Source organism: Hipposideros armiger, unplaced genomic scaffold, assembly GCF_001890085.2.
Source record: "Hipposideros armiger isolate ML-2016 unplaced genomic scaffold, ASM189008v1 scaffold_126, whole genome shotgun sequence".
Taxonomy (NCBI): domain Eukaryota; kingdom Metazoa; phylum Chordata; class Mammalia; order Chiroptera; family Hipposideridae; genus Hipposideros; species Hipposideros armiger.
In genome coordinates this window covers 3112827-3132189 of record NW_017731476.1, presented here as the reverse complement: position 1 = coordinate 3132189, position 19363 = coordinate 3112827, and the positions used below count along the sequence as shown (strand labels likewise).

General features: G+C 62.3%; 5 protein-coding genes across 22 annotated transcripts in view; 3 read left to right on the top strand and 2 right to left on the bottom strand.

Annotated features, from left to right (window-relative positions):
* Window positions 1–1143, top strand: part of SPSB3 (splA/ryanodine receptor domain and SOCS box containing 3) — a 4807-nt gene extending 3664 nt beyond the window's left edge. The window contains exons 5-6 of the mRNA XM_019648610.1: window position 1; window positions 356–1143. The exon at window position 1 is cut by the window's left edge and continues 125 nt beyond it. Coding sequence (XP_019504155.1) covers window position 1; window positions 356–696 — 342 coding nt within the window. The 3' untranslated portion in view covers window positions 697–1143. The remainder of the gene's footprint in view (window positions 2–355) is intronic.
* EME2 (essential meiotic structure-specific endonuclease subunit 2) overlaps window positions 1–5104 on the bottom strand; it is a 5890-nt gene extending 786 nt beyond the window's left edge. Inside the window, exons 1-9 of one of the 2 annotated variants that reach the window (XM_019648604.1) lie at window positions 4832–5104; window positions 4389–4525; window positions 3876–3968; window positions 3051–3142; window positions 2791–2929; window positions 2509–2624; window positions 2139–2328; window positions 1691–2050; window positions 1235–1514 (exon numbers count right to left, since the gene is read on the bottom strand). In XM_019648604.1, coding sequence (XP_019504149.1) covers window positions 1880–2050; window positions 2139–2328; window positions 2509–2624; window positions 2791–2929; window positions 3051–3142; window positions 3876–3968; window positions 4389–4525; window positions 4832–5081 — 1188 coding nt within the window. In that variant the 5' untranslated portion in view covers window positions 5082–5104 and the 3' untranslated portion in view covers window positions 1235–1514; window positions 1691–1879. Of the gene's footprint in view, window positions 1–1234; window positions 1515–1690; window positions 2051–2138; window positions 2329–2508; window positions 2625–2790; window positions 2930–3050; window positions 3143–3875; window positions 3969–4388; window positions 4526–4831 lie in introns of those variants that run through there. The other variant, XM_019648603.1, reaches the window with a different exon arrangement.
* A 22-nt stretch (window positions 5105–5126) lies between these two features.
* On the top strand, window positions 5127–6512 carry MRPS34 (mitochondrial ribosomal protein S34). The gene is made up of 3 exons (XM_019648609.1): window positions 5127–5534; window positions 5691–5733; window positions 5819–6512. The coding sequence occupies exons 1-3, from the start codon at window positions 5214–5216 to the stop codon at window positions 6109–6111; spliced, it is 657 nt and encodes a 218-aa protein (XP_019504154.1). The 5' UTR covers window positions 5127–5213; the 3' UTR covers window positions 6112–6512.
* A 328-nt stretch (window positions 6513–6840) lies between these two features.
* Window positions 6841–8073, top strand: NME3 (NME/NM23 nucleoside diphosphate kinase 3). 2 transcript variants are annotated; one of them, XM_019648608.1, is made up of 5 exons: window positions 6841–6951; window positions 7040–7170; window positions 7243–7344; window positions 7423–7527; window positions 7643–8073. In XM_019648608.1, exons 1-5 carry the CDS (start codon window positions 6906–6908, stop codon window positions 7685–7687), a joined length of 429 nt encoding a protein of 142 aa, XP_019504153.1. In that variant the 5' UTR covers window positions 6841–6905; the 3' UTR covers window positions 7688–8073. The 2 variants fall into 2 exon arrangements, with proteins under 2 accessions (XP_019504153.1, XP_019504152.1); XM_019648607.1 differs by having other exon boundaries at window positions 7423–7535.
* Window positions 8074–8087: 14 nt separating this feature from the next.
* The window catches only part of MAPK8IP3 (mitogen-activated protein kinase 8 interacting protein 3), a 51717-nt gene continuing 40441 nt past the window's right edge, over window positions 8088–19363 (bottom strand). For 13 of the 16 annotated variants that reach the window (XM_019648584.1, XM_019648586.1, XM_019648591.1 and 10 more), the window contains 22 exons: window positions 19084–19141; window positions 18619–18771; window positions 17570–17651; window positions 16076–16206; window positions 15470–15526; window positions 15213–15383; window positions 14268–14394; window positions 14012–14107; window positions 13714–13872; window positions 12881–13046; window positions 12400–12582; window positions 12121–12310; window positions 11896–12015; window positions 11737–11817; window positions 11583–11650; window positions 11308–11456; window positions 10728–10899; window positions 10536–10649; window positions 10311–10349; window positions 9968–10147; window positions 9712–9861; window positions 8088–9630 (listed from right to left, as the gene is read on the bottom strand). In XM_019648584.1, coding sequence (XP_019504129.1) covers window positions 9509–9630; window positions 9712–9861; window positions 9968–10147; window positions 10311–10349; window positions 10536–10649; window positions 10728–10899; window positions 11308–11456; window positions 11583–11650; window positions 11737–11817; window positions 11896–12015; window positions 12121–12310; window positions 12400–12582; window positions 12881–13046; window positions 13714–13872; window positions 14012–14107; window positions 14268–14394; window positions 15213–15383; window positions 15470–15526; window positions 16076–16206; window positions 17570–17651; window positions 18619–18771; window positions 19084–19141 — 2768 coding nt within the window. In that variant the 3' untranslated portion in view covers window positions 8088–9508. The remainder of the gene's footprint in view (window positions 9631–9711; window positions 9862–9967; window positions 10148–10310; window positions 10350–10535; window positions 10650–10727; window positions 10900–11307; window positions 11457–11582; window positions 11651–11736; window positions 11818–11895; window positions 12016–12120; window positions 12311–12399; window positions 12583–12880; window positions 13047–13713; window positions 13873–14011; window positions 14108–14267; window positions 14395–15212; window positions 15384–15469; window positions 15527–16075; window positions 16207–17569; window positions 17652–18618; window positions 18772–19083; window positions 19142–19363) is intronic. The other 3 variants (XM_019648589.1, XM_019648593.1, XM_019648594.1) reach the window with 1 other exon arrangement.

The following is a 19363-nucleotide window of genomic DNA, read 5'->3' as shown; positions in this document are numbered from 1 at the left end:
GGCCCTGCTGCGCGCGTCCTGACCCCCTCCCTCCCCAGGCCTCCGAGGAGCTGTTGCGCGAGCACTACGCGGAGCTGCGCGAGCGCCCCTTCTACAGCCAACCCGCAGCCCCAGTCCCAGGGACACGTGCCTGTAGGGTGTGGCTGCCATCAAGAGCCTGCAGGAAGTGGAGGCGCGCCCAAGCTGAGTGGCCCCAAGGCTCCCTAAAAGGCTATCCTCGAAGAAAGAAGCCCGAGGGTCCCAGGGTCTTTCGAGGGTAGGATGGCACAAGGGCCAAGTCCTCAGTTACCTCAGGAGGCTGTGAGTGGCTGGGCCCCCTCCCAGCCCAGGGTTCAGGCTGTGCCCCCTCTTCCAGGCGTGGCAGCCACCAAGCTGCGGAACAGGAAGTTCTACCCAATGGTGTGCTCCACGGCAGCCAAGAGCAGTATGAAAGTCATCCGCTCCTGCGCCAGTGCCACCTCCCTGCAGTACCTGTGCTGCCACCGCCTGCGCCAGCTTCGGCCCGACTCCGGGGACACACTTGAGGGCCTGCCCCTTCCGCCAGGCCTCAAGCAGGTGCTGCACCACAAGCTGGGCTGGGTTCTGAGCATGAGCTGTGGCCGCCGCAAGTCCCCCGTGCCCTCGTCCAAGCCCATGGCCAGTCCCAGCAGCCCCGAGGCCCGGCGCTGTCAGAGGAAACGCTGCAGACGGACCTAACTTATTTTCCCATCGAAATTGCCTTCGGGGTTGGGACAGCATCTCCGTCACTTCCTTCGGGCCTCGCTCCAGGGGAGCAGGAGAGGGAGGAGTTGGGCCCAGATGTCTGGGCTGATTGCTGCCAGCTGAGGCTGTGACAGGCTTTGCCACAGGAGCTTAGGGTCCTGAGACCAGTACTGTCTGAGTCCACCTGCTTCCTGTGCTGGGGATGGGAGGTGCCACCTCCCTCCTTGGAGTCTCCTGGGAGTGGCGCTCCCAGGTCTTCTGGACTTAGACGGTAGGCCCGGAGGCTATGGTCTGCGGCCTTGTCAGAGGTCAGCTCTTCCTGTGGCCGCCAGCCGTGGGGGGCCTCAGGTTTGTCTTCACTTGCTTTGCATGTTGTCAGCTGCTGTTCCTCCTGTCTTGAGACTGAAATGATGGTAATAAACTTGGAGTTCATGTCTCACACCTCCGTAGTGGTAGAATTAGAGTCCAGATGGAGGCCTGGGTTCATGGGTGTCCATGGCTTTTCAATTCTAGACATGTCGCAACACCCTTGGGAAGAAGCGGCCTGGTTCTCTTTTCTCCCTTGAGACTTCATCTCAGTTTCTCCTTTCTGAAGGTGTCACCCCCAAGCCTTCAAGTGACGGGGCTTGTCCCTTGGCAGGGACTTGGGTACTCCCAGCCCTTCCTGACTGTCCTAGCTGGCCACCAGGCCTGTGATCAGTATGTACAGGGCCCAAGGGCATGTGAACCCCACTTCCATTCTCTCTAGTCCCTCCAGCCAGCCAGCATCCCCTGGAAAGAATTTCTTCTGCTCATCCCAGTTATCCAAGAACCTTTTCTGCTCCCCTTGCCTGCCCCTTGGGTGAGACTTGACAGAAAGCCCTTTGCAGGCAGAGTTGCTGGCTGTGGTGGGCAGGTCCCAGTGGGGGCTCTGGAGACCACCCAACCTGGGTCTCTCCTCTCCTAGATTTTGACTGGGTTTGGGATGACCTGNCAGTTATCCAAGAACCTTTTCTGCTCCCCTTGCCTGCCCCTTGGGTGAGACTTGACAGAAAGCCCTTTGCAGGCAGAGTTGCTGGCTGTGGTGGGTGACTGCTCTCCTCCCCCTGCCCCTTGTGGTTTCTGGTCATTCCGTTGCTGGACTGCCTGCTGTTCTGCTGGTTGGTGGGAGAAGGCCCCATAGGTCTGGCAGCCATGGTCAGGAGCTCAGGTCCAGCAGGAGGTCAGGGTTGGTGGAGGTCAGGAAGAGGCAGATGCGGCGGGAAAGGTCAGGGCCCACCTTTCGGGGCCTCTCGCCCTCGTCTGCCTTCACGGGGAGGTCAGCCAGGAGGGCCAGGCGCTCCTGCTCCGTGCTGCAGGCCTTGTACGCCTAGGGCAGGCACAGGGATGAGCAGAGCAGGCCTCGGGGACCTTACCTCCATGTCTGGGGGTGGTTGGGGTAGTGAGAGGGGGCCCACCTGCTGCAGAAGGCGTGGAGAGGGGAAGGCGGTGACAACAGCATCAGCGATGGCCGGGCTCACCCGGTTGAACTGCCTGATCTGCCGCCACCAGGCCCCCCGCAGCCCTGTACCATCTCTGGTCACTCGTGTGCCTGCTACCCAGCGCCCAGCTGTGCAGAAGGGAAAGGCCTGGGACTCCTGGAACTGCCTAAGGACAGGAAGGGTGCAGAAAGGTTTCTAGAGGCTCCATCTCTCCTGCCAACCCAGTCCCCCAGAGCAACAAAGTCCTCAGCCCTCTGCTGTCAAAGAGGCTAGAGGGGTACCACCCCTCCAAGCGCTCCTGTCACCCTCCCAGCTGCAGCCACCAGCTGGGGTGGGAGCCACGCACTTGAAGGGATGCTGGGCGAGGGCCTTGGTGAAGGCACACATGTGCTGACTCAGCTCCTGCCAGGAGGCCACCAGCAGCACATCCAGGTTTGCCCAGAGCTGCAGGAGCACCATGGCCTGAGGAGGCAAGTCCGTGGGAGGTGGGTAAGAGGAGGGCTCCCCTGGGGGACACCCAGCTAAGAACCCCACATGCCACCCTGGGACCAAACCCAATTGTTGGACCTCGGCAGCCTGAGTGCCAGAGCCAAGGCCAACCACCTCACCCAACCCGACATGCCCTCACCTCCTCCACCTCAGGCCAGCCAACTGTCACCATGGTGCAGGCCATCCCTGGACTCTCCGGCTGCTGCATTTCCTGGGTGTTGTGCTGGCGAGAGCTAAGCAGAGGTGACTGGTCCCACCCTACTTGGGTTCTGCTTCCCCTAGAGCCCACCCAAAGGAAGAGGTTAGCCATGTCACAGCAGCCCCAGGCCTACCCCGACCTTTTCCCTGAATTGCCCCCATCCCAGCCAGGCCTGCTAAAGGTATAAGGGGGGCCAGTACCACAGGTAGGCATCCAGCCCAATGACAGCCAGGTGGGGGCAGGCGGGGCTCTCAGGAAAGATCCAGGGCACTGAGCAGATTGGGCCACAGACCTGCAAGCCAAGGTTTACCACACCTGTTTCTCCTGGCGGCGGCAGGAGGGACCCACAAGCCACCAGGTCTCTGTCAGTTTGCAGAATGAAGGGGAGTGAGGAAGGCCCAGTGGTGCTGGAATGAGACTGACTTGGACTTCCTCTGCCCAGCCAGGTCTCTAGAAAACCAGCTCTGTGCCTCCCACAAGGTCAAGGGGACCTACAAAAGCCTCTGGGCATGTCCCAGCCTCCTAGAAGAGTTGGGCTGTGTCCCCCTCCCCATTCCTGAGCCACTTCTGCATCCCAGCCTGGCATGTGTCTGGCAGCAGATAAATGCTGAACCTCACACACTGGGGCGGACAGAGGGTCTAACCTAATGACAGGCTGGCGCAAACATCCACTGAGCAGTCCCTATTGCGCCTCCAGCCAGGTGGGGGCTGGGCTGTTGGCTGGCACAGGTGGACTGGACAGCCAACCCGCAGCCCCAGTCCCAGGCCCCCTCTCACCAGTTGCCCACCTCTGGCTTCTTACTCAGCTCTCCAGAAAGCCCGCTTTATCCTGGCTTCTGCCCACTAAGGAGCTCCAGCTCCCATCTGCTCCCAGGCCAACAGCCCCACTGGCTTCTCTCATCTCACCTACATCTCAGCTGCTGGCCAAAGATGCCCCACTGCATGCCCTCTCTAGCCCCACTGCCTTTGAGCAGCCCTGGCAGAGCAGTGCATCCAGGCTGGGAACCCAGCCCCCCGCCGAGCACCTGGGTGAGCTGGAGGACACCCTGCAAAAACTCTTCAGGCTCCAGCAGCAGCAGCAGGTCCTGCTCACCTGCAGCCCACACCTCAGGAGGCACCTGTAGGGACACAAGGAGTATTGCTGCCCACCCTCAGCCTTGAGTGCCCCAGGGCCTTGGTCTGGGCACCACAACAGCTCTGAGGCTTGTGGCCACAGCCAAAGCCCATGCCTGCCCAGGGCTGCTTTACTCCTGCTGAGGCCAAGACCAGCCCTGGTCTACGGGCCTGCAGGAGCACTGACCACAGCCTCAGGAGGAGTGCAACATTTCTCAGCACCAGCTGAGTTCAGACCCTGAACCGAGCACCTCCACTGGCACCGTGGCTTGGGCATCACCCCACTCAGCATCTCCCATTCTTTTATGTGCATGATTTATAGCAGCTACCTCGTGGAAATCATGCCGGTAAAACACCCAACCCAAGGCTGCACTATATAAACCCAGGAAAAGAGGCTGCTGGTGGCAAGGAACCGGGGCACTCACACTGCTGGGGCAAGGTTCCGGCTTCACTCTGCTCCACCTGAGGCTCCGAGCTGGGCGCTGGGGCTCGATGTGGTACTCACAGCCCAGGGAGCCCAAGGCCTCCAACAGGATATCAGCACCAGCATCTTCTAGGATGGCTGGGGTGGGTGGGAGAGACAGCTGTCACTCCTTTCCCCCCACGTGAGGACGCTACTCACAGCTAGACCCAAAGCCTGGGCGGCGTGTTACAAACATTGATTCACCACCGGCTCCAAGAGCGCAGACAGGGTCCGGATCCCAGAGTCTGTCTTTTAAACAATCTGGCCAAGAGGCGGCCTTGATAGATGCCCCTCTGATCCCGCAGTGGGCCCGGGACCACCTCCCAGTAATTAAGGGAAGCTTTCAAAGCCCGCGCTCCAGAGGTTCAGCTTCTTCCAGGCCCCTTGCCCTGGCCCTGGGCGCACCTGGGTCCACGCGCACCACTAGGCGCCGCACCGCCTGTTCTGGCCGCAGCAGCCGCAGCGCCTCGGCTGTCGCCTTGCGCTCCTCCGCCGGGTCCCGGGCCCTCACGACAGCCTCCGAGTTGGCTTCCTCGCCGGTGGGGCCCTCAGTGTCCGAGTCTGAGATCTCCCAGGTCGGGGCCCGCCGCTGACCTTGGCCCCGGCCCCGGCCCCGGCGCGAGCCTCCAGCCCTCCCGGGCCCAACCCTCGCCATGGCCCGCCCGGCCTCCTCCGTTTCCGGCCTCGCCCGACCGCATTTGCAGGGAACACCGGCCTCTTCCGGCGGCGGGTGGCCCTCGCAGCGCTCGCAGGGGCTTACACCGGAGCGCGGAGGCGAGAACCAACCATGGCGCGGAAGAAGGTGCGGCCCCGGCTGATCGCCGAGCTGGCCCGCCGCGTGCGGGCCCTGCGGGAGCAGCGGGACAGGCCGCGCGACTCGCAGCGCTACTCCCTGGACTATGAGACGCTGACTCGGCCGTACACGGAACGCCGGCTGCCTGCGCGGGCCTGGGCCGACGTGCGCCGTGAGAGCCGCCTCTTGCAGCTGCTGGGCCGCCTCCCGTCCTTCGGTCTGGGCCGCCTGGTCACGCGCAAGTCCTGGCTGTGGCAGCACGACGAACCGTGCTACTGGCGCCTCACACGTGTCCGGCCGGACTACACTGCGCAGGTGAGTGCGCCCGTCCCTACCTCTCTGCTCCCGAGCACCGACCGCGAAGCAGCACTGCTGCCCTTGGTCGCGACTTTGTGGGACGGGTTCTCCTGCGTCCTGATCTCGGGGGCAAGAAAGCATTCTGAGCTGATTCTTTCCCTATTTGCTTTGCAGAACTTGGATCACGGGAAGGCTTGGGGCGTCCTGACCTTCAAAGGTAAGGTGTTGGAGACCGAGTTGGGTGGCTGCTGGCAACAGACTGTTCCACAAGTGTACAATAAACCACGTCCTTCTTTCCCCAGGAAAGACGGAGAGCGAAGCCCGGGAGATCGAACAGGTCATGTACCATGACTGGCGGCTGGTGCCCAAGCACGAAGAGGAGGCCTTTACTGCTTTCACGCCGGTGTCCGAGGACACTCTGCATGCTGTGCCCTACCCACCGCTTCTCCGGGCCATGATCCTAGCAGAGCGACGGAAAAATGGAGACACTAGCACAGAGGAGCCCATGCTGAATCTGGCGACAACACGCATTGATCCCTGGGACTACCCTGCAAAACAAGAGGCAAAGAGAAAGGCCAAAGGCACTCCAGTCTAAAATATCAGAATCCACAGGCTGTCTGGAGAGTGTAAGGCGTTGGGCACCATTTAGATGAAACAAAATGTTTTTGGGTTACACCAGAATCAGCCCCCTGGGAGCTCGGATCTGAAGTCCATGACTTGCTCTGAAGCTACTGAACAAAGAGTGGAAAGGGGTGGCATTAGACCCTGCACCTGTGTCTTTCCTCTGCCCCTGTCGCCCCAACACCCAGATCTGACTGAAGGGGCCACATAGGAGGCTGCTGCTGCTGGGGGAAAGCTGAAAGAGCAGGGCCAGTGGGTGTGGCGCCCCAGCGCTGGCACCTGTCACATCCAGGCTGCCTCCCCGGCTTATAACGTGTTGCCTTAGCCGGGACCCAGATAGAAGCTGTGAACGCGAATAAAGGCAAATGAAGTCGACCTGGGTTGTAGTTTCTTCGTGTTTGGGGGGCCGTGGTGGGTTGTCTGCTGGAGTGGGGTGAAAAAAGCTGACATGATGTTGAATCTGGCTCGGTGGATGGAAACACCTGAGCAGATTGGGGGAAGGGATACAGACGCAGCAGTCGCAGGAAGGTCTCAGGACCCCGTGGCCGCAGTGTGCTGGGGGTGGACGTGGACAAGGTACAGCTTCACCGTATAGTCTGCGTTCCCTCAGCTCCCACCCTCCTGCCGCATCCACTGAAGCAGCCGCGCCAGGGGGCCGGGAACGAGGATATTCGGGCTGCGGCCCCTTTAAACGCAGGCTCCGCCCTTCTCCCCTCCCCCCTCCCCCCAAGTCTGCGCTCCGCTCTAATCGCCGCCGCCGCCGCCATCATGATCTGTTTGGTGCTGACCATCTTCGCCAACCTCTTCCCGGCGGGTGAGCCTCGCTGCCGGGCCGGGGGTTGAGCCGGGCCAGGCCAGATGGGGTGGGGCTGCGGGCGGGCCTGACGCACGCTGTCCCGCAGCCTGTTCCGGCGTGCATGAGCGCACCTTTCTGGCCGTGAAGCCCGACGGCGTGCAGCGGCGGCTCGTAGGAGAGATCGTGCGGCGCTTAGAGAGGAAGGGCTTCAAACTGGTGGCGCTGAAGCTGGTGCAGGTAGGGGCGCGGGCGCGGGCGCGGGAGGGGGCGGGGCCCTGCTGCGCGCGTCCTGACCCCCTCCCTCCCCAGGCCTCCGAGGAGCTGTTGCGCGAGCACTACGCGGAGCTGCGCGAGCGCCCCTTCTACGGCCGCCTGGTCAAGTACATGGGCTCCGGGCCGGTGGTGGCCATGGTGAGTGCCGGAGGGCGGGCGGAGCGCTGACCCCACGCCGACAGCGCGCTGACCCCGCGCCACTGTCCCGGTCCGCAGGTGTGGCAGGGTTTGGACGTCGTGCGCATTTCGCGGGCGCTCATCGGATCCACTGATCCTGCGGACGCTCCGCCTGGCACCATCCGTGGGGATTTCTGTATCGAGGTCGGCAAGTAAGGCCGGCCCCCGACCCCCGGGACGTTTTTAGCGCATGTCCCGACTCCCCCAACTGAGCTGCGCCTGACCCCTGCTCGCGCTCACACGCCCCTCTTCTGCGCAGGAATGTGATTCACGGCAGCGATTCTGTGGAGAGCGCCCGCCGTGAGATCGCGCTTTGGTTCCGCCCAGAGGAGCTCCTGTGCTGGGAGGACAGCGCTGAGCACTGGCTGTATGAGTAATGGGGCCGCGTGGACCCAGCCTCCGCCAGCGGCAGAGGACCGAAGGCCGCCCGGGGCCTCTAGGGCAGACGTGCTGCAATAGGTTGTGAATGATTTAGCACCCTCCAGGCCCCCGGAGATGGTGCTCAGAACACCCCTTCTGTGACAGGTATCACAGGACCCCTTCAGGACCTCCCAGAGGGCAGGTGGGTCTGCCCAACCAAACCCGGCATGCGACTGTTGGCAAGCACACCTGGAAATGCTCCGCGCGGCGCAGACCCTGGCACTCAGCTTGTGCCAGCATTTCTTTTTATAATAAACTTAAGAAAACCCTTGTGTTCGTGTTGGTTTGGGGTACCATGTTAAGACATTTATTACATACAGAGCAGATACATGGGTTTGCTTGCAGGGCCAAAGCCTGAGGAGAATTATCACCTAGCCCCTTCTCCCAGCTGCACCCACCGGGATAACCCCCGAGTCATTCACGGCCCCGTGGGAACAAACAAAGGACTTGACGTACATCACAGTGGAGTGTGGCAGGGCGGTGGGGAGAAGCCTGCAGCGGCGTGTGACTGCAGTGGTGTCTGGCTGGGCTGTAGGATGGCTGCCCAAGATCTGTGCTTCTCTGGTGGGAGGTGGGTGGACAGCAGGGCCTGGGGCTGCCCTGGTCAGTGCCTTGTGGTGCAGAACTAAAGCCTGGGCAGGTGGGGAGGCAGCAGTCCAGGGCGGTGCCCTTCAAAGTAGGCAGGCGCAGGCTCCTAGAGGTGGGGGAGGTGGCCCCTGTCCTTAGCCCTTCGGGCCTCTGCTGTTAGCCTGTCGGTCGCCCTTGAGGGAGCGGGCCACACCACCGGCCCAAGGCACTTAGTAGTGTGTCTTGGGAGCTGGGCTCCTTGGAGACTGCTTGGGAGGCAGGCCCTGGAGCACACCTTCCCCCATCACCCTGAGGCTAAGCCTGCATCCTAGGACTGACCCCAGGAGAGGCCAGGGGCCTCCCCTTCTTCCTGAGGCTTGGGCCTGCCGTGGCAGCCTGAGAAATTCCACCCTAGGGACTTCCAGGAGGGACAGGACTCCAGGGTCTGCTCCTACGAGGTGGGTCCTCTGCCCAGGAAAGGGGGAGGGGACATGGGTCAGTGAGGGCTGGTGAGAGCCTGCCAAACAGGATGATCACAGGGTTTGAACGGGATGAGGGCATGTGTTTGTCTTCTCAAACAGCTGCCCCCACGGAGCCTGGTTACGTGCTTTCATGCCAGTTCCCGGGGTGGCAGGGATGGGCAGAAGGTCCAGTGGCTGGGTCAGCTCTCTAAGGACCCCACCCCTGCATACAGCAGGCAAAGACAAGTGGGCTTGGGTGGGGAGACTTGGGGGTGAAGTCCCTGCTTCCTGACCTGGGGCTCCTGGGAGTGAGTGATGGGAGTGGGAAGCCCAGGATGCAGCTGGGAGCCATCTGGGGGCTTTCCCGGCCCAGCCCACCCTGGGACTCTGCCTCATTCTGGCCCTGCAGCGCCCTGGGACTGGACTCTGGGCTAGGGGCCAGCCAGGAGCTGCTGGGCGAAAGGTGTCGCCACCCACTGTGTCCCTCCCACCCACTCTCCCCCCTCCTCCCAGCCAGACCCAATTTGCAGCTCCCCGGCCCCTGGGCCGGACCTAAGGTGAAAGCTGCAGGTTGAGAGATTAGAAAGGGGCTGACGGCGTGGGGCAGCCCATGGCAGTTGGGTGGGGTGGGGTGTATGTACACGGTGGCATCAGGCAGGGACGGTGGAGGCTGTGCCTCACTCCGGGGAGTAGGACACCTGCCACACAATGATGTGGCTGCGCTCAGCCTTGGACAGCATGGGCTTCACCTGGCTCATGTCTCCTGCACTTTCCTCCGACTCGTCATCTTCTCCATCACCTGGGGAGAGCAGCCGGCTGTGAGGGGCGGTCCCTGCAGTGCCCCGGGAGCCCCTGGGGCCCATGGGCAGTGCCCACTCACCTATGCGGAAGTCGATGTAGCCCTCCCCACCGCTCAGTACCAGCACGTTCTTCAGCTTCTGGCCTTCTGTGTCTGAGGCAGCAGCGGCAGGCCCGGGGCTCTCGGATGGGCTGTCCAGCACGCTGCCATTGAGAGTGGCCAACACGTTCCCTGCCATGGGTACAGGGACCTTAGCAGGGCAACCAGAGCCCCTATGCAGGCTCCTGAAGGGAGGACACAAATGCTGCCCTGTAGGGAGTGGAGCCCCATCCCTTACCTGGCACGGAGACAAAGAACTTGACGGCGTCACGGTGCCCATGGAAGCAGAGCTGGGCCTGGGCCATGGAGCAGTAGGGGATGAAACTGCTGGCCGATTTGTCACTGCTGTCATCACCATACACGTGGATGACGCCGCCTGGGCGGGCCCCCTCCCCAGACGTGGGGGATGTCTTATTGGCTGGAGATAGAAAGAGACCCGGAGGGGCTGAGCCCACTGAGGAGCAGATTTCAGCAGGTGAGGGTGGCGGGTAGGAGGGTGCTTGCTGGGGCCCATGGTTTGGGACAGGCATCTCAGGCGGGGAGCTTCTTTCTGGGAGCAGGAGGCAGGCCTCTATACTTACCTCGGAGCCCCAGGAGCTGGCCTCGGTGCAGGACCACAGCTGAGGGAGACGAGAGGCAGAGCATGGAGGGGAGAGGAGAGAAGTAGTCACAGGCGGGGCGGGATGAGGAGGACTGCGGCCAGGGCAGTCCTGCAGCCTCCTGAGTGTGGCCTGGCAGAGCACACCCACCCCGGAACCCTTTAGCGACCGCCATCACCATCTCTGCAGATGTCTGGGGTCACTCACTCTCAGTCAGTGGGATGGAGATGACGACTCCGTTGCCGGTGCCGACCCAGAGGCGGTTGCCGGCGATAAGCAGGGCAGTGATGCGCACGAAGGAGAAGCCCAGCTTGCCTGTGCCTGGGGGTGAGGGGAGGCGAGGTCAGTACTGCCTGCCGGGCCCCCGGCCCCACCAGAGTCAGGCCAGTACAGCCTCACCCAGCATCTTGCTGACATAGGGCTCAATGTCCACGTCCTGCAGGTGCTGGTGGGTGTGGGCATGGTACAGCCGCAGCGTGGAGTCCAAGCGGATGGACACCCACACCCCATCGCCGATCCATGCCAGCTGCCGCACCTGGCTCTCCCGCCGTGGATGGGCATCAAATGACTTCTGCGGGGTAACAGCAGCCCGTCAATGGGGGTGGGGGAGAGGTGCTGAACCCACCACAGCCAAGGCTTGGCCTAGCACCTGACTTGCTCCCAGGGGCCCAAGCTCCTAGGGGAGCCCCAGCAACCCACCCCACATTCTAGGCCCACACCCGGGCTTCTGAGGGTAGGTGTATGGCGCCCACACAGGTGTCAACCTGACTTGCTTCATTGTGAAGCAGCAGGTGGGCTCCAGACAGACTGGCATTCACAGCCCAGTGGCCCTCTGCTTGCCTGTGACCTTGGACAGATGAGTCACATCCCCGAGTGTGGTTCCTTTGACCCCATGAAGCCCCCTGTTAGAAGGTGTGTCGGGAGCAATGCCACAGCAGGAGCCCCTCCCCTCCCTGGAGCCCCTGCCGCCAGCACTCGCCTCGATCTGCATTGTCTTGGGCTGGATGACGTGCACCTTGTTCTTGTAGCCGCACCAGACGCGGTCGTACACAACGGCCATGCAGCGGATGGAGTGGTGTGGGTGGCCCAGGTCCATCAGGTGGTAGTTGCTCAGGTCCCACTGGCCGTCTACAGAGAGCCCACCACACCTGCTCAGGCCTGGCTGGGGCCCACATCTGCTTACAGGGAGGGCGGTTCCCACCCTGCCAAGGACCACCAGGGGCCGCCCACCTGCCCACTGCTGCCAGGCCTCACCTTCGCCTCGGTGGAAGATGGCCAGAGTCCCATCGGCCAGAGCCACCAGCACGCGTCCTTTCACGTGCCTGGAATGGAAAAGTGGTGAGCCAAGCTCAGGCTGGGCCGTGCTCAATCCTTTCCGGTCCCTAGTCCTCAGAAAGGGGTCACATACACCAGGCTCAGCACGGAGTCCTTCAACTTGATGGAGTGCAGACACTTCTTCCAGTTGGCCACAGCTGAGTGCACATACAGCCTGCAAAAGGAGGCCGAGGTGGGCAGAGGGCTCACCCAGGGGGCCCTTCCCCGCTCCTGCCCCCAAGGCCCCACCTACCAGCCATTCTGGGCTCCCAGCCACATAGTGGGTGCAGCACTGCTGCTGGTCCCGTCAGAGTCTCCACTGGGCTCTGGCTCGGGCTGCACACCACTTGAGTCGGCCTCTGGCCCATTCTCACTGCAGAAAGGATGATGGCTCCAGGGTGGCCCATGGAGGCCTGTCCCCACCCACCTCTGCGGGCCTCCTCTCCCCTCCATCTCTGCCCCATCTGAGAAAGCCCACCTGCCAGGCTGGGTACTAGGGGCCGGGGCCGGGGCCGGGTCAGTGAAGACGTGCTCTGTGAGGGGTCCGGGCCGCACTGCAGCTGCCTCTGCCTCACTGGGCCCAGAGTCGGGCACCTCCGTGGCCTCTGTGGCCTCCTCCGTGGACTGAGACTGGTTGACCTTCCCGTTGGCAACAGCAGCCACCTCCCCTGTGGAAGGGAGGGGTGAGCTTGGCTGGGGAGGAGGACGAACAGGGGGCAGAGAGAAGGCAGCTCCCAGGCTCAGGCCCTGCACTCACCCTGGCCTTTGTCCAGCACTGGGGTGTCTCCTCGCGAGGAACAATTGCTCCGTGGCACATTGCAGCGCGTGGCACAGCCCACCAGGGTGATGCCAGCCAACACGCCATCTGCACCAGAGTCCTCAGGGTTCACGTCGCTGTCTAGGAAGATCTCCCCCGGAGGGTAGTCACTCTCGCTGGCCGCTGCCGGGAAGAGTCACAGTCCCGTCACCCCACGCTGAGGGGGTCACTACTGCAAGACCACACGCAGAGTTGGTGGCCCAGTGGGGGTGGGGGGGGACGATGGGGCTGCCTGCTGATGCCACCCCACCTCCTTCGAATCGGGTGAGCGTCCCATTGAGCCCCTCCTTGGACATGCCCCCACTGGCTCCCGTGTGCCCACGGTGTGTCTCAGGAGGCAGGTGCCGCTCTGCAGGCCTCCTGACTTAACATCCTAGTCGCCCACCCTCCTGGGTGCCGGCTCAGGCCAGGCAGCACTCACCAGGGATGCTGGAGACGCACAGGACATGGGCATTGCAGACAGTGAACTGGTCCACGACAGTGCCCGGCTGGTTGGCATCAATGATCACCACTTTGCTGGTGGTCAGGGTGCTGGTGAGGATCCACACCCGGCTGGAGGTGGCATCTGTCTCGGGAAGCTCCTTTGCCTGTCGGAGCCCAGGAGACAAGGCCGGTGCCCAAGCGTGGGCGACTCCAGCAGCCACACGGGGTCCTTTAGGACCCAGCCTTGCCCTTGGCCTCATGGGGTATGGCCATCCTCCCCGAGCCAGGATGGTGAGCATTCAGAACTGCACTTTGTATCTAGATTGCCAGCACAGGCGGTCTCACTTCCACAGGAGACCGTGAGTTCCACACCATTAAGTCAGTGGCCCCCAAATCAAGCCGGGGTGTAAAATGAAGCCTTGAACTCCAAGCGCAAAGCATTTTCTGCTTCCCTCCTTGCTCAGCCCTCCCACTGCTCCTCTGTAGGCAGTGAAGTATTCCTTGCAAGGAGAGAGAAGCCCCGGGGGGACCTGCCTGCTGAGCCCTGGCCCCTCTGAGCTTCCCTGCCGGCCACAGCTCCTGGCCCCTGGGTGCTGGGCTACAGCCAAAAGCAGCTCAACCCTGGGCCTGCCCTCGGGAGGGGCAGGGAGCCTCAGATGAGCCCAGTCTTGGGGCGCTGTCCCCAGCTCTCCTCTGTTTCTGTCACTCCCACCCAGACCCTGGCAGTGGGCACAGCCTGAGCATGCAGACGATGGCAAAGATTGGCATTGCCCTGCCATCTAGATGCCACAAGCAGAGAGAGGCAGCCCTGGCCCCGCCCACCACTCTGACCTTCTTCTTCTCAGGGGACGTGTGGTTGCTCTTGGCCTCTCCTTCCACTTCCCGGTCGCAGGTCAGAGGGTCGCAGCCTGGTGCGGGCTTGACTCCATTACCAGCGTGGTCCTCGCTTGGTTTCCACCCACTCAAGTTCACACCCGCAGCACACCACAGCTGAGAGAACAGAGGCATGAGGGCGGCCAACATGTGACAGGACCTTCTCCAAATTCTCAAACCTGCCTGGACTCAGCTTCTGGGGGGTGGCGGGGACCGCTCCCCACCTCTCCCCCTGTCCTGTCAGGCCTGGGCTCACCTTCATGGTCGGGTCCTTCTCCACCAGAGGGCGGCAGTACACGGGAACGGGCACATTCTTCATCCGAGTGTCCTCTTGGCCCCCACTGGGACTCAGCTGCAACCACAGGCAGAGGTGCCTTGGGCGCGAGGCCTGGGGTGGCTCAGGTGCATGGATGGCGGTTAGGATACCCACCCCTCCAGAGCTGGGGCTGAGGCTGTGGACCTGCCCTGTGCGCCCGCCCCACCCCATGCACATGCATTGCGCCCTGCAGCACCTGCTTGTACTTGGCCGGCAGGCTCCAGCCACAGGCCTGCAGCCGCCCATCGTCGTTGCGCACGTGCTCGCGCACCTGGCGGTATTGCTCTCGCTTCTGCTCCCGCCTGGCGGAGGAGGTGCAGTCGCTGGGAGGGAGGAATGATGGAGAACACTCTGTTTGGTGATCCCAGGTCCCACCGGCCTGCTCTGAAGGGAACGCCGGATGCCTGGGGAGCTGTCCCTCCTGGACCTGTCTTGTCTTTTCCTGGCTCCTGCCCCAGTTGGGTGCCCATCTGATGGGAGGGTGGCTTTCCCCGGCACTGGGCTTGGTGACCACACCCAGCACTTGCCCACATCCAGGTGCCCATCCTGCTGTCCCCGTCACTAAGGGCAAGCTCGCAGGGACCTACAGTGCACCTTTCCCTTGCCCCCTCGGCCTTCCCAGGGAAACTTCCACGATCTCTGACATAGGCACAGAATTCTCTACTCCTACCTTGGAGCCTAATTCTTTGTTTCAAAATGAAGGAAAACACCAAATTACAAACAGAAATTTATTCCACAGGAAGAAACCCAACCCTGCAGGGAAACTTCCTGTCAGCTCCAAGAAACCTTGCGGGGCACAGGTGCAGGACAAGCCTGGGGTGGGGTCTGAACTGGCTGCTTGCAGCAGTGAGATCCGCAAGAGAGGGCCAAAGCCCATGAAACTAAGAGGAGGGTCCATGGGGAATGCAGAGGGACAGCCAATGCCTCCACTAGGGGTGGGGGGGGGTGCACAGTGTGTGCTCGGAGGGGTCAGGAGCCCTGATGCCTCAGCCAGTGTCCTTCCCACTGGGGGAATGGGCCCCACCCCCTAGCACAGGCCCAGAGCAGCCAGGCAAGGCAGGTCCTGCTTCAGCGCCCCTGGGCCATGGCTTCCCCCTGTGCTGGCCAAGGGGCAGGCACAGGAGAGGGATGGGACACTCACTCGTCTGGGAAGAACTCCAGGGGTCGGCTGCCTGCGGAGATCTGGCACAGAGCATGGCTTCGGCGCTGGCTGAAGCCAGCTGTGGTGGGCGACTTGTAATGAATGTTCACCGAGGGGTAGGACCTCTTGGCTGGAGGGGGGCTGGACGAGGAGCTGAAGAGGCGGCTGAAGCTGCCAGCAGAGGCGCAGGAGGTGAGGGGTGGGCCGGCCCAGAATAGGCCTCCTCACCCCTTTCCCAGCCCAGGGCCCTGACTCACAACTGCCAGATGGTAGATTTCTTCTTCTCCTGGACAGATGGGTGCTCCCGGGATGCTCTACACCGAAGGGGCAAAAAAGGGGTCCAGCTCAGCCACTGCCCAGCCTGACACCGGGCATACCCGCCCGGACCACGCCCACCTTACTAGGCCCCACCCACTGCCCAATCTGACCACGCCCAAGGCCAGGCCCGACTCTGCCCAATCCAACTATGCCCCACTCTGGCTGGGCCCCCTCTCGCCTCCCTTGCAGGGATACTCTCGCCCTGGACACACTTGGAATGGAGCATCAGAGAAGAGGGAGTTCTGGGCAAGTCAGTCAGAGCTTCCTAGAGGGGCCCTGGCACACCAGCCCCCGTATGCTCCAGCCCTACTCTAGCCCAGTGGGCATCTCCTTGCCAGGTCAGGGCTGCAACCGAGTCCTGGCTCTCCTGACTCCCTGTAGACTCCACCAGGGAGGCCCAGCACCCTTCTAATCCTCCCAGAAGACAGGGAGGTGGGGTTGAGGTCAACCTCAATTCCATCAACAGGACCTCTTCCAGCGACCACGGCTCACACAAGGAGACGGGGGCGCGTCTTTGGGATCCTGCAGGCGGCTCGGGTACCCACCTGATCATTTCGGTCCACCGCACAGCCTCCTGGAGCTCCATCAGCCGCTCCTTGTACTGGTTGCGCTCCATGAGCACGCGGGCCATCTCCACCCGCGTGAAGCGGCGGCGCTGTGCCATGGGGATCTTGTCCTGCAGGGGACAGGCGCTGCTGTTCAGCTGGCAGAGGGGCCGGCTGACAGGTCAGTCTGGTGCCCTCAGAGGCCAGGTCACACCACGCTTCCTCTTGGGCTGGCCTCAGGGTGTGGGCCAATCCAAGTGTAGATGCCCAGGGACCCTCAGGCAAATAGGTGGGGAGGGCATGGGCAGGGGGACAGGAGACATGGGTGTCTACCTGTCGACATGGCCACCTTCTTTCCAGAAGGTCACAGGATACACTTGAGGGACACAGCAGTGACTTTTCCTACAAGGCCCTGGATACCGTGGCCATCCCAAATATCTCTGGTCAACACTAACAGGTGGGACTGGTCCAAAGTGGAACCCCAGGAAGAGAGGTTCTGGGGAAGGTCCGGCGAGCAGGACCTGGGGTCACCACAGCCAAGCTGGATGCTGGAGGCTTGGGGGGGATCTGCGAGGGGCCTGCTGTTGGCAGGTTCTGTGGCAGGACCACGTCTACTCTGTGAAGCTGGGTCCCTGGCCACCACCGGCTGGAGCAGGGGCGAGGGGCCAGCGAGGAGCTGCCAGGTGGGTAAAGGCGTGCACCCTCCCCACGTGGCCCCCACTACATGCAACCCAGACCCCACACAAACAGGCAGAGGCCCTAAACAGGCACCTCCTCCGTGAGCCACGTGGGTGGGGCCTGGGGGAGCTCCACAATTCACCTGCAGCTTTGTCTCTCTCCTAGAGTATTTGGAGTGAGGGGCTGCACAGGGTGGGCTAAAGGAACAGCTACTGTTTCCCGAGTGCCTGCTGTGTGAGCTGCATCCCCATGAGAGCATTATATGACCCTGACAGTAGCAGTTAATGATTAGTGAGGGAGGCCCAAAGTTCACTTGGGGTGAAGACCTGTGCCTGATCCCCCCCACTCCCCCAGGAAGCAAAGGGGTCGACTTTCCTCAACTTTCCTCAGAACATTCCGTGCACCTCGGTGGGGAGGTGGGGGCAGGTGAGCAGTCCGAGCGCCTCACAGGGCCTCAGCTACTCAAGCTATTCTGTCTGGGACACTAGTGACTGACACTGTTTCCTCTGCTGTCCTGCTCTGCAGCTTGGAGCGTATGGGGCAGCATCTGTGCGGCGCCTCGTTGAGAGGGACACCCTGCTGGTGACTGTGCAAAATGCATCCACTAGGACCTGGGGCCCAGGGGGGCTGGTTTGGATTTCACGACACCCCAGGTTTGGGAAGGATGCTGCTGGGGATGGTTGTCATACCGGGGGTGGGGTGGGGTGGGGGTGGGGGGCATAGGGGGCCCAGAGGCCCAGAAGAATGAGTGCGTCCCTGATAGCCCACCCCACTCTCCCCCCACCCTGTGCCCCACATGTTAATAGTGAAATATACCAATTCTGTACAGAGATAGCTGCTTACATCCTCCCCCTCTTCTTTGGGTTCACGGCGGGCAATGATGGCCTCCGACTTCACTCTGTAGGACCAAAAGGAAGCCAGGCAGGGGTGAGGGCGGCCCGCCGGGCGCCTGCCCAGAGACTGTCCCACCTCTTGGCCAGGCTCAGGGTTTCCCCTCAGGTTCTAGGCCCTGACCATTCCTGCCAGTGCCCTGGGGCCGGGTGGCCCTGCACCCCTGCTCACAGGTGCCCTGAAGCCCAGACATCTGTCCTGGCTGCTCCAGCAGACAGACAGGGCCTCCCCTCAGCAGTCAAGCACTGTTGGGAAGGCAGAGCCAGCTACACTCCCCAAGCTGGGAGCGCCGGCTTCAGGTCTGGCTCCCACTCCCACAAACCAGGCACCAGCACCACCTGCCTGGGGCCCTCCTCTCACGCCTCCCCATTCCCACCAGCTCTCCTGGGAGAATGGGGTGAGGATCTGGAGAGAAAGGCTACAGAGAAGTGCAGACTGCTGGGGACGAGACCCCAGAGCTTCCCAGCTGGGCTGCATGGCCAAACCTTGAACCTTGGCTGTTTAAGGGCTGGGGAGCAGAGGAATGCCGGGTACCGTGGGCGGCCAGCACCCAATCCTCCCCTCCCTCCTCCTGAATGAACATAATGGTGTGAGAGCAGCAGGAAGGCCCAGCTCAGCCACCAAGGAAAGGGCACCAAAGACAGGCCAGTCACCCCTCTTGTGGGATTCTGGAGAGGAAAGGGGTGGGGCTGGCAACAGTACAGTAGCTGGGTGGGTGGAGTCAAACATGAGTGACAACTGAGAGAGGAGGGGGAGGCTGAGAGGTGAGCATGCAAAGTGCGCCACTTTGGGAAGGAATGACGTCTCTGGATGTAGCTGGCAGGAGAGGAGATGCCAGGGGAACACACTGAGGAGTGGAGCGGGGAGCTGACTCCACCCTCCACGCCAGATGGCCCCGCCTCCTCTAGGAGCCCCACACTCCACACCCGGCAGCCTCTGCCCCGCCCGGGAGACCCGCCCCCAGTCCTGCCCACCTCCTTAGCTCCTCCTCCAGGTCCTTGATGCGGCTCTCCAGCCTTAGTTTGGCCTGCCTGGCGGCTTCCAAGTCCCCCTTCAGCACCTCCTGCTCACCCGACAGTTGGTCCACTTTGGCGATGAGGTCGTTCTTCACCACGTTCAGAGCATTTCTTTGAAAAGGGGGAAAGACCAGAGTTCCATGTGAACCGGTATTTACATTAAGTGATGGGGGTCTCAGAGGGGTCCTCCCGCACTTATATATCTGAGAAGGCACGTCCTAGTCCAGAACGTGGTGAAAGGTGGTGACCACATGCCCTGGCAAAGGCAGTGACCACACCATCCTCTCCCCAGGAGCGGCGGGCTCAGCCGTGTGGGTCCACGTCATCCCTGGGGCAGCCCTCCATGCTGGGCTGACAGGGTTGTCAGAGGGAGGCCCTGGAGGGCCATCCCAGTAACCAGGTGCTGGAGAAGAGCTTTCTTACTTGGTTTCTAGAAGCTGTGAGTTCTCCAGCAGCAGGTTCCCCACTTCCTTGCCCATTCCTGAAACAAAAGGTGTGACACATTGTGCCTGGGGACGCCAGACCCTGATACCACAACACCTACCTCAGAGTGACAGATATCCCCGGGGGGCGGCCCACCCCTGGGAGGGCTGATGCGAGGGGATAAGGACAAAAGGCCCGACCTGTAGGATGACAGGCTGCCAGGGAGACCATGCTGGCCTGCGGGTGAGCTCTCCACCCAGCAGTGCAGTCAGGGATGGAC

What these genes read in the sequence shown, in the direction of transcription:
- MRPS34 (XM_019648609.1), top strand. Translation starts at nt 5,214, where the DNA reads ATGGCGCGGAAGAAGGTGCGGCCCCGGCTGATCGCCGAGCTGGCCCGC. An exon ending in GGCCGGACTACACTGCGCAG is followed by an intron (nt 5,535 to 5,690) that starts GTGAGTGCGCCC and finishes TTTGCTTTGCAG; the next exon opens with AACTTGGATCACGGGAAGGC. An exon ending in GGGCGTCCTGACCTTCAAAG is followed by an intron (nt 5,734 to 5,818) that starts GTAAGGTGTTGG and finishes TTCTTTCCCCAG; the next exon opens with GAAAGACGGAGAGCGAAGCC.
- NME3 (XM_019648607.1), top strand. Translation starts at nt 6,906, where the DNA reads ATGATCTGTTTGGTGCTGACCATCTTCGCCAACCTCTTCCCGGCGG. An exon ending in CGCCAACCTCTTCCCGGCGG is followed by an intron (nt 6,952 to 7,039) that starts GTGAGCCTCGCT and finishes GCTGTCCCGCAG; the next exon opens with CCTGTTCCGGCGTGCATGAG. An exon ending in CCGGGCCGGTGGTGGCCATG is followed by an intron (nt 7,345 to 7,422) that starts GTGAGTGCCGGA and finishes CCCGGTCCGCAG; the next exon opens with GTGTGGCAGGGTTTGGACGT.